Consider the following 13,494-nt stretch of genomic DNA (forward strand, 5'->3'; position numbering starts at 1 on the left):
CTTCTACACGTCAGTGTCCTCCGCATCATTCCCAGAAGCCTTTGTGTTGTCTTCACAATTTTGGCGATGTGTCTCCTAAATTTCAGATCCTTATCCACTATCACCCCCAGATCTCTTATTTCCTCTATGTCCAACAATATATTCTCACCAAGCATAAATTCTGCATCTCATCTTTGTTTTCCAAATTTTGAAACCTTACATTTTGCAACACCTCTCAACCACCTCATTGAGAGGTGGTTACAGGGTTGACACTGGGCAGTTCTTTTGCTTGGTTGAACAGCAGGATGGAGTGATGACAAGAGGCCATCCCTGGAAGTTAAGAAAGGAAACTGCGAGCAAGAGGGTGAGGAGTGGTTTCTTTGCATGGAGGGTGGTTGAACCATGGAATGCATTGCCTGATGGAGTGGTGAGAGTGAGATGGTCAATGAGTTCAAGGAGTAGTATGATAAACTTTGTGTTTCTTAGGGGGGGGGGACCTCCCCTCAATAAGTCTCGATAGACTTTGTGTTTCTTAGGAAGGACCTCCTACGATGAGTCTTTTGACTCCAGGAGGCCTGAATAATAACAATAATAATAATATTGAACTCACATCCTCATTTCTGTGCCCAATCATTCAATCTATTCAAGTCTTGCTGTAAGGCCACAACATCTTCACTACACTTCATGGTTTGTCCCAACTTTGCATCATCATCTGCAAAAAAACTGAATATCTCCATCAAAATCTTCACCTATATCATTAATATAGAAGTTAAACAGTAACGGACCTAAAACAGATACCTGAGGCACTCCACTAGTGACTTTCCTTTTCCTGGATATCGCTCCCCCATACACAACTTGTTGATACCCATCAGATAGCCAGTCTCCAATCCAATGCACCAATCTAATATCCAACCCCATCTGCTCTAGTTTGACTGTCAACCTATCATGAGGTACTCTGTGAAAAGCCTTTGTGAAATCCAAGTATATTACTGTGTATCCTTTTCCTCTGTCCAAGGAAGCAGTCACTTTATTGTAATAAGTAAATAGATTACTAAAACATGACCTCCCTTTAACAAATCCATGCTGTCCATCAAAGGTAATACCATTGTTATCAACCCAACTCTGGATCCTAGTTCTCACAAGCTTCTCCAACAACTTAACCACAACACCTGATACACAGATAGGCCTATAGTCTGGTGCTTGTGTTCGATCACCTCCTTTATGAAGTGGCACAATCTTGCCCTCCTTCTACTTCTTAGGAACTTGACCGAGTGCAAAACTCATATTAAAAAAATATGTCAAGGCAGGTGTCAACTCCCTGGCACATTCTTTCAGAATACGTAGTGATATATTATCAAGTCCCACAGCCTTATTAACATCGTTTACTCAACTCCCCATACACCTCTTGCTCACCTACAGTCAGTCTCTCTCCCCATCATCAACTGCTCTCAATCCCTCACTAATGTCTGTTACAGTTTTGAATTGTTTCACTACTGCTATCATTTATCTGACCACAGTGGGAAAAGAATTTGCTGTTCTGATAATTGAAAGATTGGAGAAAATATAATTACATGATGCTCTACCATAAGTTGGTTCATATCAGTTGTTTGATTGAAGGATCATTGTTTTGAAGGTCAGATAAATGGTAGATTGCTGTACTTATTGCTAGTATCTATATATTATGATAAGTTGTCTATATATTATGACATTAGCACTAAATAAGTATGTTATTTATTTGTTCTTTTGGTGTTGTGTTTAATACTGCTAAACTTAAGATGAATCTTTCTCAACACAGCAGTGGCAAGAACTTCACCACCCTTTATAGTCTGTATTCAGTATGTCATTGTCCTATCCATTATCACTGAAAAATCCTCTTTAACTTCCTACCTTTCTTGCAGCACAGCCTGCCAAGGGATGAAATGCTTCATGCTCTAGTATGCAGCCTTTCATCTCTGAATTCTAAAGTGTACAATCTTATGTTTAGCTACATTGAATATCTGTTCATATTGCCAGTCTGCCGAATCCTTCTGAAGGGCCACTACATGAGTCACTTGTCTGATAACTCACTAAAGATTTAATTCACTATCAAGCAACTAAATATCTCGCTAAGCCATTTACAATAACATTTATGTCCAATTTGAATATTTGAGGAATAAGCAAAGAGCTCTACAGTACACTTCTCGCATCCACACACCTGTAGCTCTCCAGTTTTAGACACTGCTTCTTCATAATTATTTTATATTTTTTTATTTTATGATATTTTTTAGACACTCGTCTCCAGTCCACTTATCTACTGTCTTGTCTCATTTATTTCAGTTTAAACATCTAATTTGCCATACAGCAATCTATCAAATACTTTGGCAAAAGTCAGGAATATATATAATTTGCCATACAGCAATATATATAATTTGCCATACAGCAATATATATTGTGAAATGAGTTGAATGACTTAAACCAAGAGTTAGGTAAAAGGGGGCTTAATAGTAAAACACGACTAGTTTCGGATTATAACAGCCTTCATCAGGTGACATTATAAAAGAAAAAACACTAAACACTGAAGGTTAAAAAAACTATGAACAACATAGAGAGTCTCTATACATAATTAGTATGAAAATGTTGTAGTTGTATTTAAAGCTGTTCTTTCGTTTGTTGCATTGTTAGGAGAGTGCGTGCATCACATGAACGCTAGTACATGCTTACAGCTGAATGACTATCTGGTAGGTTGTAGCTCAAGTTATTATTTAGATGTTCAGGGTTGAGGATGATTTCCCTAGATTCTAAAATTTTTCTCTCCAATTCATCATGGCAACGAAAGATGTTAGTAGATCTGTCCCAGCAGACTGTATGACTTGGGGTTTCATCATTAGGATTAGCTGAGAAAAGGATATGGCTTGATAAGGCACTGTCTCTTGTAAGCAATGTCCCTCATGCGTTCCTCCCTGCGTAATTCAATAGATTTGTCTGTCTGACCAAAATAATATAGATAGAGATATATATATATATATATATTACAAATCTAAAAACAAACCCCAACCCAACATCACCAGAGTTAAAGATCGGTACCATCAACGTAAGAAGCCTGAATGGCAAAGAAATGGGGCTAGCTGAGGAATTAGATAAGTACCAGATCGACATAATAGGGGTGACTGAAACAAAAAAGACAAAAACTGGTGAGATCTTTCTGAGCAATAAATACCAAATGTTATATTCAGGCAATGACAATCAAGGAAAAGAAGGAGTAGCCATAGTATTCAACACAAAATACGAGCCTAATCTTCTTGAATGGCAGTCAGTCTCAAGTAGAGTAAATATGAGAATATTATGGGCAAATATGAGAATGGGGAACTAGACAATGAGACTTATTTGTGCCTGTGATCCTACAGAAGGTTCTACTAAGGTAGAAGTGGAGGAATTTTTTGATGCTTTAGAAAAAGCAACTGACACAATGAAAAATGAAAAGTTGATCCTTGTTGGGGATCTAAATAGCAGAGTAGGAAATGATTGTGAGACATACAAAAATATTTTGGGAAAATTCGGAGAAAAGAGCAAAGCTAATAATAATGGCAAATATCTGTTGGATTTCTGCTCAGGACATGGACTGGTTCTTACTAACACCATGTTCCAACATAAAAATGTGCACAAATTCACATGGAGAGAAGAGGCTAGGAATAAGAAAAGTCTCATTGACTATGTTATTATTGATAGTGATGTTTTCTCCCTGGTGCAGGACACCAGAGTGTACAGAGGATTTGAAATTGGAAGTGATCACTATTTAGTTTTGAGCAGGATAAAATTGAATTTCATATTGAAAAGAATAACATGTAAGAAAGTTTTAAAGCGAATAAAAGTTGAGCAGCTCTCAGATGTGAATTTCTGCTCAGATATACACAAAGATTATTGAAGAAAAAATGAAAGAGTTTGAGAACAGGAACCAAACCTTGGAGATTCAGTGGCAAACTCTGAAGAAAACATTGATTGATTCTGCCAGAGAGGCATGTGGTGAGGTTAGCTGTAAGGATAAAAAAATCAAAACTCCCTGGTGGACACAGGAAGTTAAAGAGGCAGTGAAGGAAAAGAAGAAAGCATATCAAAAGTTCCTGTCAAATAAGTCAGCTTGTGCTCTTAGAGAATATAGAGACAAATGCAAGAATGCTAAACACCGTGTAAAACTAGCTAAACAAAAGTCATGGGAGGACTTTGGCAAGAATATAGAAAATAAATATCAAGAAGGTGGCAAAATATTCTGGAGGTTGTTGAAGAAGCTTAGGAATGGAGGAAAGAGTGCTATAAAAGGAGTTAGAGATGATAAAGGTGACATGAAAACTGGAATAAAAGATATCCTTGAAGTATGGAGTAATTACTTTGAAAAACTGCTAAATGAAGCAAGCAGTGATGACAGCACAGTGGTAAAAAACACTGACCAGGCATGCAGGCAGGAATACATATCCATACTTAAGTAGAAAAGCCATCAAAGGCTTGAAATGTGGAAAGGCAGCTGGAGTAGATGATATTCGACCAGAAATGCTGAAGTATAGTGGTATAAGAGTCTTACAGTGGCTGCACTGCATAGTTCAGAAAGCCTGGACAGAGGGACGAATTCCCGATGATTGGAGTAGAGCTCTCATAGTACCCATATATAAAAAGGGAAATAAAACTGAATGTGAGAATTACAGAGGTATTTCCCTACTGAGTGTTCCTGGCAAAATCTATGCAAGTATACTTGAGAAACGGTTGAGAAGAATTGTGGAAGAAAAGCTTGGTGAAGAACAAGCTGGATTCAGGCCAAACAGAGGCTGTCAGGATCAGATCTTCACTTTATGAACAAATAGTCAAGAAAGCATGGGAATATAACAAAGATCTGTATTTAAGTTTTGTCGATTTGGAAAAGGCATATGATAAGGTGCCAAGAGAGAAGCTATTCAATACGCTACAGTTATATGGTGTCAATGGGGCATTATATCAAGCAATACTTAGTCTTTATTTGAGTTGTAAGTCAGCAGTTAGAATTGAAGGAAGTACAGGAAGATGGTTTAATGTTAAATCTGGTGTGAGACAAGGATGTACATTATCCCCTCTGTTATTCATTATCTATATGGATCACATTATGAAGGAAAGTGGTATTAAAATGATATCAAAATTGGAGATGTTAATGTCAGCTCTTTGCTTTATGCGGATGATGTTATACTTCTAAATAAATCCGCTACAAGTCTGCAAGATTCTCTGACTAAATTGAATAGCTGTTGTAATAGATATGGTATGAAGGTCAGCAATAAAAAGACAAAGACAATGAAAATAGGCAGAATCATTGAAAATGTCAACTATGTTGTGAATGGAGAACCTGTGGAACAAGTAAAACATTTCAGCTACTTAGGTACGATTTTTACTGAAGATGGTAAATTAAATATAGAAATAGACAACAGAATCAGCAAAGCTGGTATGGTGGGAAGTCAATTGAATAAATTCATATGGAATAAGAGAGAAATTAGTCAGAACACTAAATTAGCTGTATACAAGACAGTGTTCAAACCAGTTTTATCTTATGGATCTGAGAGCTGGGTCAGAAGTAAAACACTTGACCAAAGACTAGAGACCGCAGATATGAGAGTCCTGAGAAAGATTAGAGGCATGAACAGATGGCATCAATGGCAATATCATATTAAAAATGAGGATATTAGGAAAGAACTTGACATTGTCTGCATCGAGGAAAGCGTTAGCAGAACTAATCTCAGGTGGTATGGTCACCTAAAAAGAATGGGCGAGGAAAGATTAGCAAAACAAGTGTTCTCTGCCAGGTTGGCAGGAAATCGACCCAGAGGAAGACCAAGATATAGGTGGATTGATATGGTACAAAGTGCCTTAGATGATAGAAATATAAAATCTGATAATGTTGGAGTCTTGACAAGTAACAGACTGATTTGGAGGAAAATTGTAGATAGGAAGTTAGTAATGATATAATTTTTTCATGTAGTACTATCATATCCTGTACACCCCTTGAGGGTACATGGCAGGAATTTGATGATGATGATGATATTATATATATATATATATATATATATATATATATATTTATTTATTTATTTATTTATTTATATATATATATGCGTTTCACTTATCAACTTCTGATGGTACTATGTTAAACTTATAATAAATTTAGTTTAATCCTTTATCCAAGTGTGTGCAAACAAAGTTTGCACCTGAAAGTATCTTCAGGAGTGGGGTAAGGTGGTACAACACCAGGGTGACTCCTTGCAAAGGTGGAGCAAGCTACCAACACTCCTATCTCAGTATCTCCCATAATGCAAAACACATCTCCTTGCGGATATGTCTAATGTTATGCATTAAGAGAAGGGCCACTACCCAGACTAGTTTCGACCTTTAAAGGTTAAAATTAGTAAAGCCTTAAGCTTACCACACAGGTAAGCTTAAGGCTTTACTAATTAGATCAAGCTACTTACCTTCCCATTGAATACAATCCCACCAACTCACATATTAGAAATCTCCATAGGCTCCTTAAGAAGGTCACTTCTTGGCCTGTGGAGATTACTAACAGACTAAAACCATATAACTCTAGATCCCCCCCATATATATGGGCTTCTGAAAATACATAAAGAAAATCTGCCATTACGTCCCATAGTGGATGGCACTGATTCCCGCACTAACAAACCAGCTAAATATTTAGCCAAAGTGCTCTCATATTATATACTGGCAACACTCCATCACACATAAAAAACTCAGCCCACTTCAAAGCCAGTATAGAAAATCTTACACTTCAACATAATGACATAATGGTCAGTTTTGACATCTCCTCCTTATTCACAAATGTAAAAGAAACCTTAGAGCTAATCCAAGCTAAATTTCTTTCTGATATCTCAGCCCTATTTCAGTTCACAATGAACTCAGGTTTTTGTTTGGCAGGAATAATTCTACAAACAGATAGAGGGGACAGCCATAGGCTCACCACTTTCCCCACCCTTGGCCAACTTCTTTATGGAGACTTCTGAAGAGAAAGCCTTAAACTCTGCTCCACAAAAACTTACCATATGGCTTCGCTACGTTGATGATGTGTTCGCTATTTGGCCACATGGCCCGGATACACTCCTTGCTAACACACTTAAACAACCAACACCCTAGAATCAAGTTCATCCTGGAAAAAGAGGAAAACAATAGCCTCCCCTTCCTAGACACACTAGTCACCTGCCGACCTGATGGTACCCTGGTTTTCTCAGTTTTTAGAAAACCCACCCATACAGGCAGATACATTCACCAACAATCCCCCTTTATGTAGTTATTAAGATACTATTCAACAGGGCTAAACTAATCTGTTCAAATGACCAAGCCCTGACCACTGAACTAAATCACATCCTTAGCACTTTCTCAGCCAATGGCTACCCCCCCCAAAAAAAAAAAATAAAAAAAATACTAAAACCAGATATCCATAACCCACCTCCCCCTTTCACAAAAAAGATTACTCTAAATCCATCACCATTCCCTACATCCAAAGGCACTTCTGAAAAAATCAACAAAATCCTAAAAAAATGTGACTTAACCACTTGTTACAAACCATATAGAAAATTGGCATCCCTTATCCGCTCCACTAAAGACCAACCACTTGTAGACCTACCTGGTGTATACCAGGTCACTTGCAGCTTTAAATTGCCCTATTTTGGCCAAACAGGCAGGACAGCAAATATCAGAATCTCAGAACACAAGAACTACATCCGATTTCACCAGTACAGCCACTCTGGGCTTGCAGACCATGCTCTGGATACTCGCCACAGAATAAGGTGGAAGAATGCCACAGTAATACACTGCAGCAAGTTCAAATATGAAAGACTATTCATGGAATCAGCCCAGCTCTTAGGAACATGCCAAACCTCAACAAATTTGGATGCATGAGACTGCCCCCAAATTTAGGAAACATACATCAGAAGAACTTCAGCCCAAAGGCCAAGAACACCTATTATAGCCCGCCAGGGGGCACCATCATGACTTTAGGAAAATGGTAGCTTCCCTGCTTCGTTTCTCATTTGCTGTTATGTAGTAGTTCCCATGAAGATGGCATCGTGACGTTGCCAAAATATTGGAAAGTATATATTAAAGTTGATTTAATTTATATTTCTAGTGTACGCTGTCAATTCCTTAAGTATTAATTATCATGTTTAACCAGCGTATAAGCCTTTCTACAAAAAGAATTAACATCAACAACAAACATTTGAAGGACTCCATTCAATCTATATGAAATTAAATTAACAAATAAATACTAGTGGTGGTGGTCGGCGGTAGATGGCGTTTGTGTAGTTGCGGTCACTTGGTGGATTGTGAGTGGTGGAAGCAGAGTTGTAGAGTAGATGCCCTCCCTCAATGAGTCTTTGGACTCCCTGGAGGTGAAAAATAATAATAAGTTAAACAGTAGGAGCCGAAGAACAGAACTCTGAGGTATGCTACTGGTCACCTTCCTTTTCTGAGACACTACTCCATCATCCACAACTTGCTGGTATCATTCAGAAAGCCTAAATACTCCATCGGTCTCATTATATAAGGGGAAAAAAAAAAAAAAAAAAAAGACCTGCCCTTCACAAATCCATGCTGACCATAACAGAGAATCCTATGTCTATAAACGTAATCCTGTGTACTATTCCTAACCAGTTTCTCCAACACTTTGACCTCAATTGCAAATATACAGACCATATATCTGGAAACTAACTGGAAACCTCAGTCCAGTAACTATGGTTGTGAAGATGTTAATTTGCCTTCTTTCTACTCGTTATGAAAGACTCATTAAATAACCAGGTCAAGGACATAGCTAACAACTCTATATATTCCTTAAAAATTTGTGGTGATATGTCATCCATTCCCACAGCACTATCGACATCTAACACAAGCAACACTTGATACACCTCTGACTCTTTCACCTTTAATTCTTCTAATACTTGCCTCCCTTCTACATGTTTCAACATCACTCACACCAGTATGATATATACTGATGAAGTGTTCATTAAATAATTCCACTATATCATCTTCAATGGTCACTCTGCTACTATAACTATTCACCAGTGTCACCCTGCCATAAATATTCTTCCGTCATAAACAGCACCCCAATATCAATGTGTTAAAACTATGAAAAATATATAGTGAATGTTGTTATGGCAGTTTCAAATATTTTGGAATTTGGTAGAAGAGAATCAGCATTTCAACTCAACAGTTGTCAGCTTGCCTTTGTCGTTGAGTGGCACGATCTTTTATTAATAATACACCAATAACATGCACATGTTCATAGCTATTCTCTCTCTCTACCGGCCTACAATTGCTCTTCTCATTAATTATTCATGAAGGATTGCTCATTAATAATAATAAAACAATTTTTGGATATGAGGATCAATGTGGCCATTATTGCTGGTGGTCTTACGTCTTGTCTACAGCTCTTGGATGTATTGGTCAACAAACCATTCAAGGACTATGTACAAAAATTCTACATGGAGTGGATGGCAACTGGCAGCTACGACCTGACTCCAGCAGGGAAGATTAAGAAACCATTATTAGAACTTTGTGCAGCTGGATTTTGAGAGCTTGGGAAATGATTTTGCCAGAAATAATTGCTAAGGATTTTTTAAAAACCAGCATCTGTAATGCCCTGGATGGGAGAGAAGATGACACAATTTGAGTAGATGACATTGATGATGTACACAAGGAAGGCACTCTCAAGGCCGGAAGTAGTGATAGCAAATAGGAGATTCTTGGCAAGTCATACTCATTTTCAATTTTTGCTGAAAACTTTAGTTTCAAAAAATCCCTGCATATATCTCGCACCACGATTTTTTTAACTTTCATTTTTGGGAAAAAAGTGTGTGTTATATTCAAGTAAATACGATATCACCCTCATGAAGGCACTGAAATCAACATATCAACCTAAAATACTTGCCATGTGCTTTTGTTTCCATCAACATATAGATGTAGCTGTTTTATATTTAATACCATAGTAGGATGTGATGGGAAAAGCATATGAAAAATGTACAAAGAAAATGTTTATAAGATAGGTAGAGAGGAGGCGTTCCAGAAAGAAGTAAAATTTTCACATGAAGACTAATTGGTCTGGGTCAGAAGTAAAACACTTGACCAAAGACTAGAGACCACAGATATGAGAGTCCTGAGAAAGATTATAGGTGTGAACAGATGGCATCAATGGCAGTATCATATTAAAAACGAGGCTATTAGGAAAGAACTTGACATTGTCAGCATCCAGGAATGCGTTAACAGAGCTAATCTCAGGTGGTATGGTCACTTAAACAGAATGGGCAAGGAAAGATTAGCAAAACAAGTGTTCTCTGCCAGGTTGGCAGCAAAACGACCCAGAGGAAGACCAAGATATAGGTGGATTAATATGGTACAAAGTGCTTTAGACGATAGAAATATAAGATCTGATAATGTTGGAGTGTTGACAAATAACAGACTGATTTGGAGGAAAATTGTAGATAGGAAATTAATAATGATGTAATTTTTTTCATGTAGTACTATCATATCCTGTACACCTCTTGAGGGTACATGGCAGGAATTTGATGATGATGATGATGATGATGATAATGACCAATTGGTAAATGGGATGATTGTCAAAATGGTTAAGAATTGATCTTCTGCAATTAGGATTATTCCATAAACAGTAAGATTATTATGTGTATTGTGTATATTTAGCACACATGGTTACCTTTTTTTACATAATGTCAGTATAATTTAAATTAAATACCATTTCAGCAGGTGAGTTTTTGTATGGCCAAAAGATCATTCTAAATATATTTTTTGGCATAAAGGTAAGTATGTGCTTTGTTTGTTTTTTTAATTGTTTCTGTTTTCTTCATTTTATTTCAGGTAGAAACAGGTATTGTATTGACAAGAATTATGCAGGAGTTCTTATAATTTGGGATCGGTTGTTTGGAACATTTGAAGCTGAAAGTGAAGAAGTTGCGTATGGACTTACACATCCTGTGAATTCTTTTAATTCTTTATATATTCAGGTCAACAACATTTTATGTTCATGTTAATATTTGTGTTTAATTTTAATGGCTACAACTATAAATTTTTTAGTGTTTTCACAAAGTTGAAAACATTATTATATAATACATGTATAATATGTTGAATGTATATTATATTTTTATAATATATAATGCACTTCTTGAACACGTTTAAAAAAACGTAATAATAATAAGTATTATTATTATGGCCCTCCATGGAATTACAAGACTCATTGAATGAGGCCCACCCTAGAAAACACAAAGTCTATCATCACCATTTATGCTCCCTCTACTTTAGCAGGCAATGCATTCCATGGTTCAACCACCCTCCATGCAAAGAAACCGCTCCTCACCCTCTTGCTCACAACTTTCAGGGTATGGTCTCTTGTCTTCACTCCCCTGTGTTCCACCAAATGAAAGAACTCCCCACTGACAACTCTGTAACTACCTTTCCACAATTTGAATGCCTCAATCATATCATCTCTCCTCCTCCTTCTATCTACAAACCTTTGCTGTTCACATTCCCTCATTCTGTCCTCATAAATAACATTGTACAGTCCTGATGTCATTTTTGTTATCTGCCTTTGCACTTTTTTCAGGGTTAATCCCTTCAAATCCTGGGGATGATCAAATTTGAGCCCAATAGTCCAGATGTGGTCATCATGACTTTACACAATGAAATGACAACTCTTTTATCTAATTTCAGGTGTGTGTGTGTGTATGTCAAAAATGTTGGTATTCAGAGAAAATAAGAGACTAAGAAAGATATCCTGGTCCTCTGGGTTGGCAATTTTCCATAAAGCTGGTCACCATACCAAATAAAATTCTCTATAACTCAGAAACTTCAATTGGGAAATTCATTGCACAAAAATGATTGTTCATGCCCAGGAAAAAATAAAGATAAAAGATTAGGAACCTCTGACATTCTGAAAGTATCTGTGTGGATCATGAGAAGTATAATAACAAAGAAATCAGAATTGGTAAAACAACAGAAAAACAAAAATACCAGTATAACAGTAATAAAAAAAAAAGATAAAAGAAATGAAAGATATAGATGATATATTATGTTATCTAGCTGATTAAACTAATATATCACAGCTTTGAGTAGAGTGGATTAAATTAAAACATTTAATTAAAATGTTTTAATTTAATCTGTGAAAGTCAGAGCCTGTGTAGCTCAGTGGATGTGGCATTTACACACCACGGCGCTTGGCCACACGAAGGAAGACTTGGTTTCGAGTCTAATCGGTGACTAGAGGAAATTTTTCTAAGCCTTTTTTCGACCGGTTCCCGAGTTAGTCTATATCTGGCATGGGCAAGCAGGTTTTTCCTCCTGGAAACTCGGGTTTTTCGTCCTGTAAACTAAAGAAAATCGACCATAGAACCCACATTATTTCAGACATTAAAATATATTGTGTTAGGGTTAGGGACCACGAGATAGCGGCACATTTGAGCCGTCTCTCTTCACAGTGTACCGCTTAATTTGTGATAGCCTTGGGCCATCTATCTCTGATTGGTACCAGTGGAGATTGAACTGCCCACTCAGTCTCCAAAAGTTAGATAGGGCTAAATGGCCTCGCCTACTCCCCGTATACGGGAATAAAAAAGGTGTTAGCTGTTTTTTTTTTTTTTAATTAAAATGTTCTAATTAAATATATAAAAAGATATGTAAATGATTGAATTATTATTATTATTATTATTCCTGACCTCCATGGAGTTATAATATTCATTGTGAAAGCCTGCCATCTACAACACAAAAATCTATTATATTACTACTTAAACTTAACTACTGTTTGTACTCTCACCATCCTCTTAGGCAATGCATTCCATGCTACTACCACTCTCCATAAAAAAAAAAAATAAATAAAATTAAAAACTTACACTTCTTATCCTCTGACTTACTGTCTTGAAATTCACGCTTGCTCTTGTTATCATTCAGGGAGTGAGAGGTATGATTGAAGTCTGATTAGCAGAATAATGAATTACTGACCATTTAAAACTATATATTTAGAAATTTATGTACATTTAATCATACAAATACCACATTTATTTTACAAATGATATTCTATCTTTTTCAATTTAGTTGACCTACTTGAATACAAATTCTACCCTATGGTTCTTCTTTATGAATCAATAACATCGTCATAAAAGTTGATTGTAACTTAATTTTCCCAAGCATCATTTTCTGGTAGATAAAAGATGACAGTCTTTCTGTCATCATTAGCACTTGGGTTGACCTGCAGTATGTATTAATGTGCCTTAGGGTCGAAAATGAGCGTTCTATGGAGGATGTCATGGCAGAAATACTTACTACCAACTTTATGAGTTTGAAAACCTCAGGCTATCCACTTTATTGGTGTGCATGAAATTCATTAAGTCTGAAATGCTTCTGTCTTTGAAATCAGGCGACGCATACATTACACTTAGTTCAGCCTTTAAGGGAACTATGTTGAATAATGATTCGTATATTTTTTTCAGATATGTTACATCACTATCAGGGAATTTATTTCTG

General features: G+C 36.6%; 1 protein-coding gene across 1 annotated transcript in view; it reads left to right on the plus strand.

Moving 5' to 3' along the window:
• The window catches only part of LOC150093631 (alkylglycerol monooxygenase-like), a 193,801-nt gene that overhangs the window by 101,871 nt on the left and 78,436 nt on the right, over positions 1-13,494 (plus strand). Inside the window, exon 7 of the mRNA XM_090412763.1 lies at positions 10,840-10,985. Within this exon, the coding sequence (XP_090268889.1) occupies positions 10,840-10,985 (146 nt within the window). The remainder of the gene's footprint in view (positions 1-10,839; positions 10,986-13,494) is intronic.

Source organism: Typopeltis vanoorti, chromosome 23 (assembly GCF_054136105.1).
Source record: "Typopeltis vanoorti isolate ZY-2024b chromosome 23, IOZ_Tvanoo_1.0, whole genome shotgun sequence".
Classification (NCBI taxonomy): domain Eukaryota; kingdom Metazoa; phylum Arthropoda; class Arachnida; order Uropygi; family Thelyphonidae; genus Typopeltis; species Typopeltis vanoorti.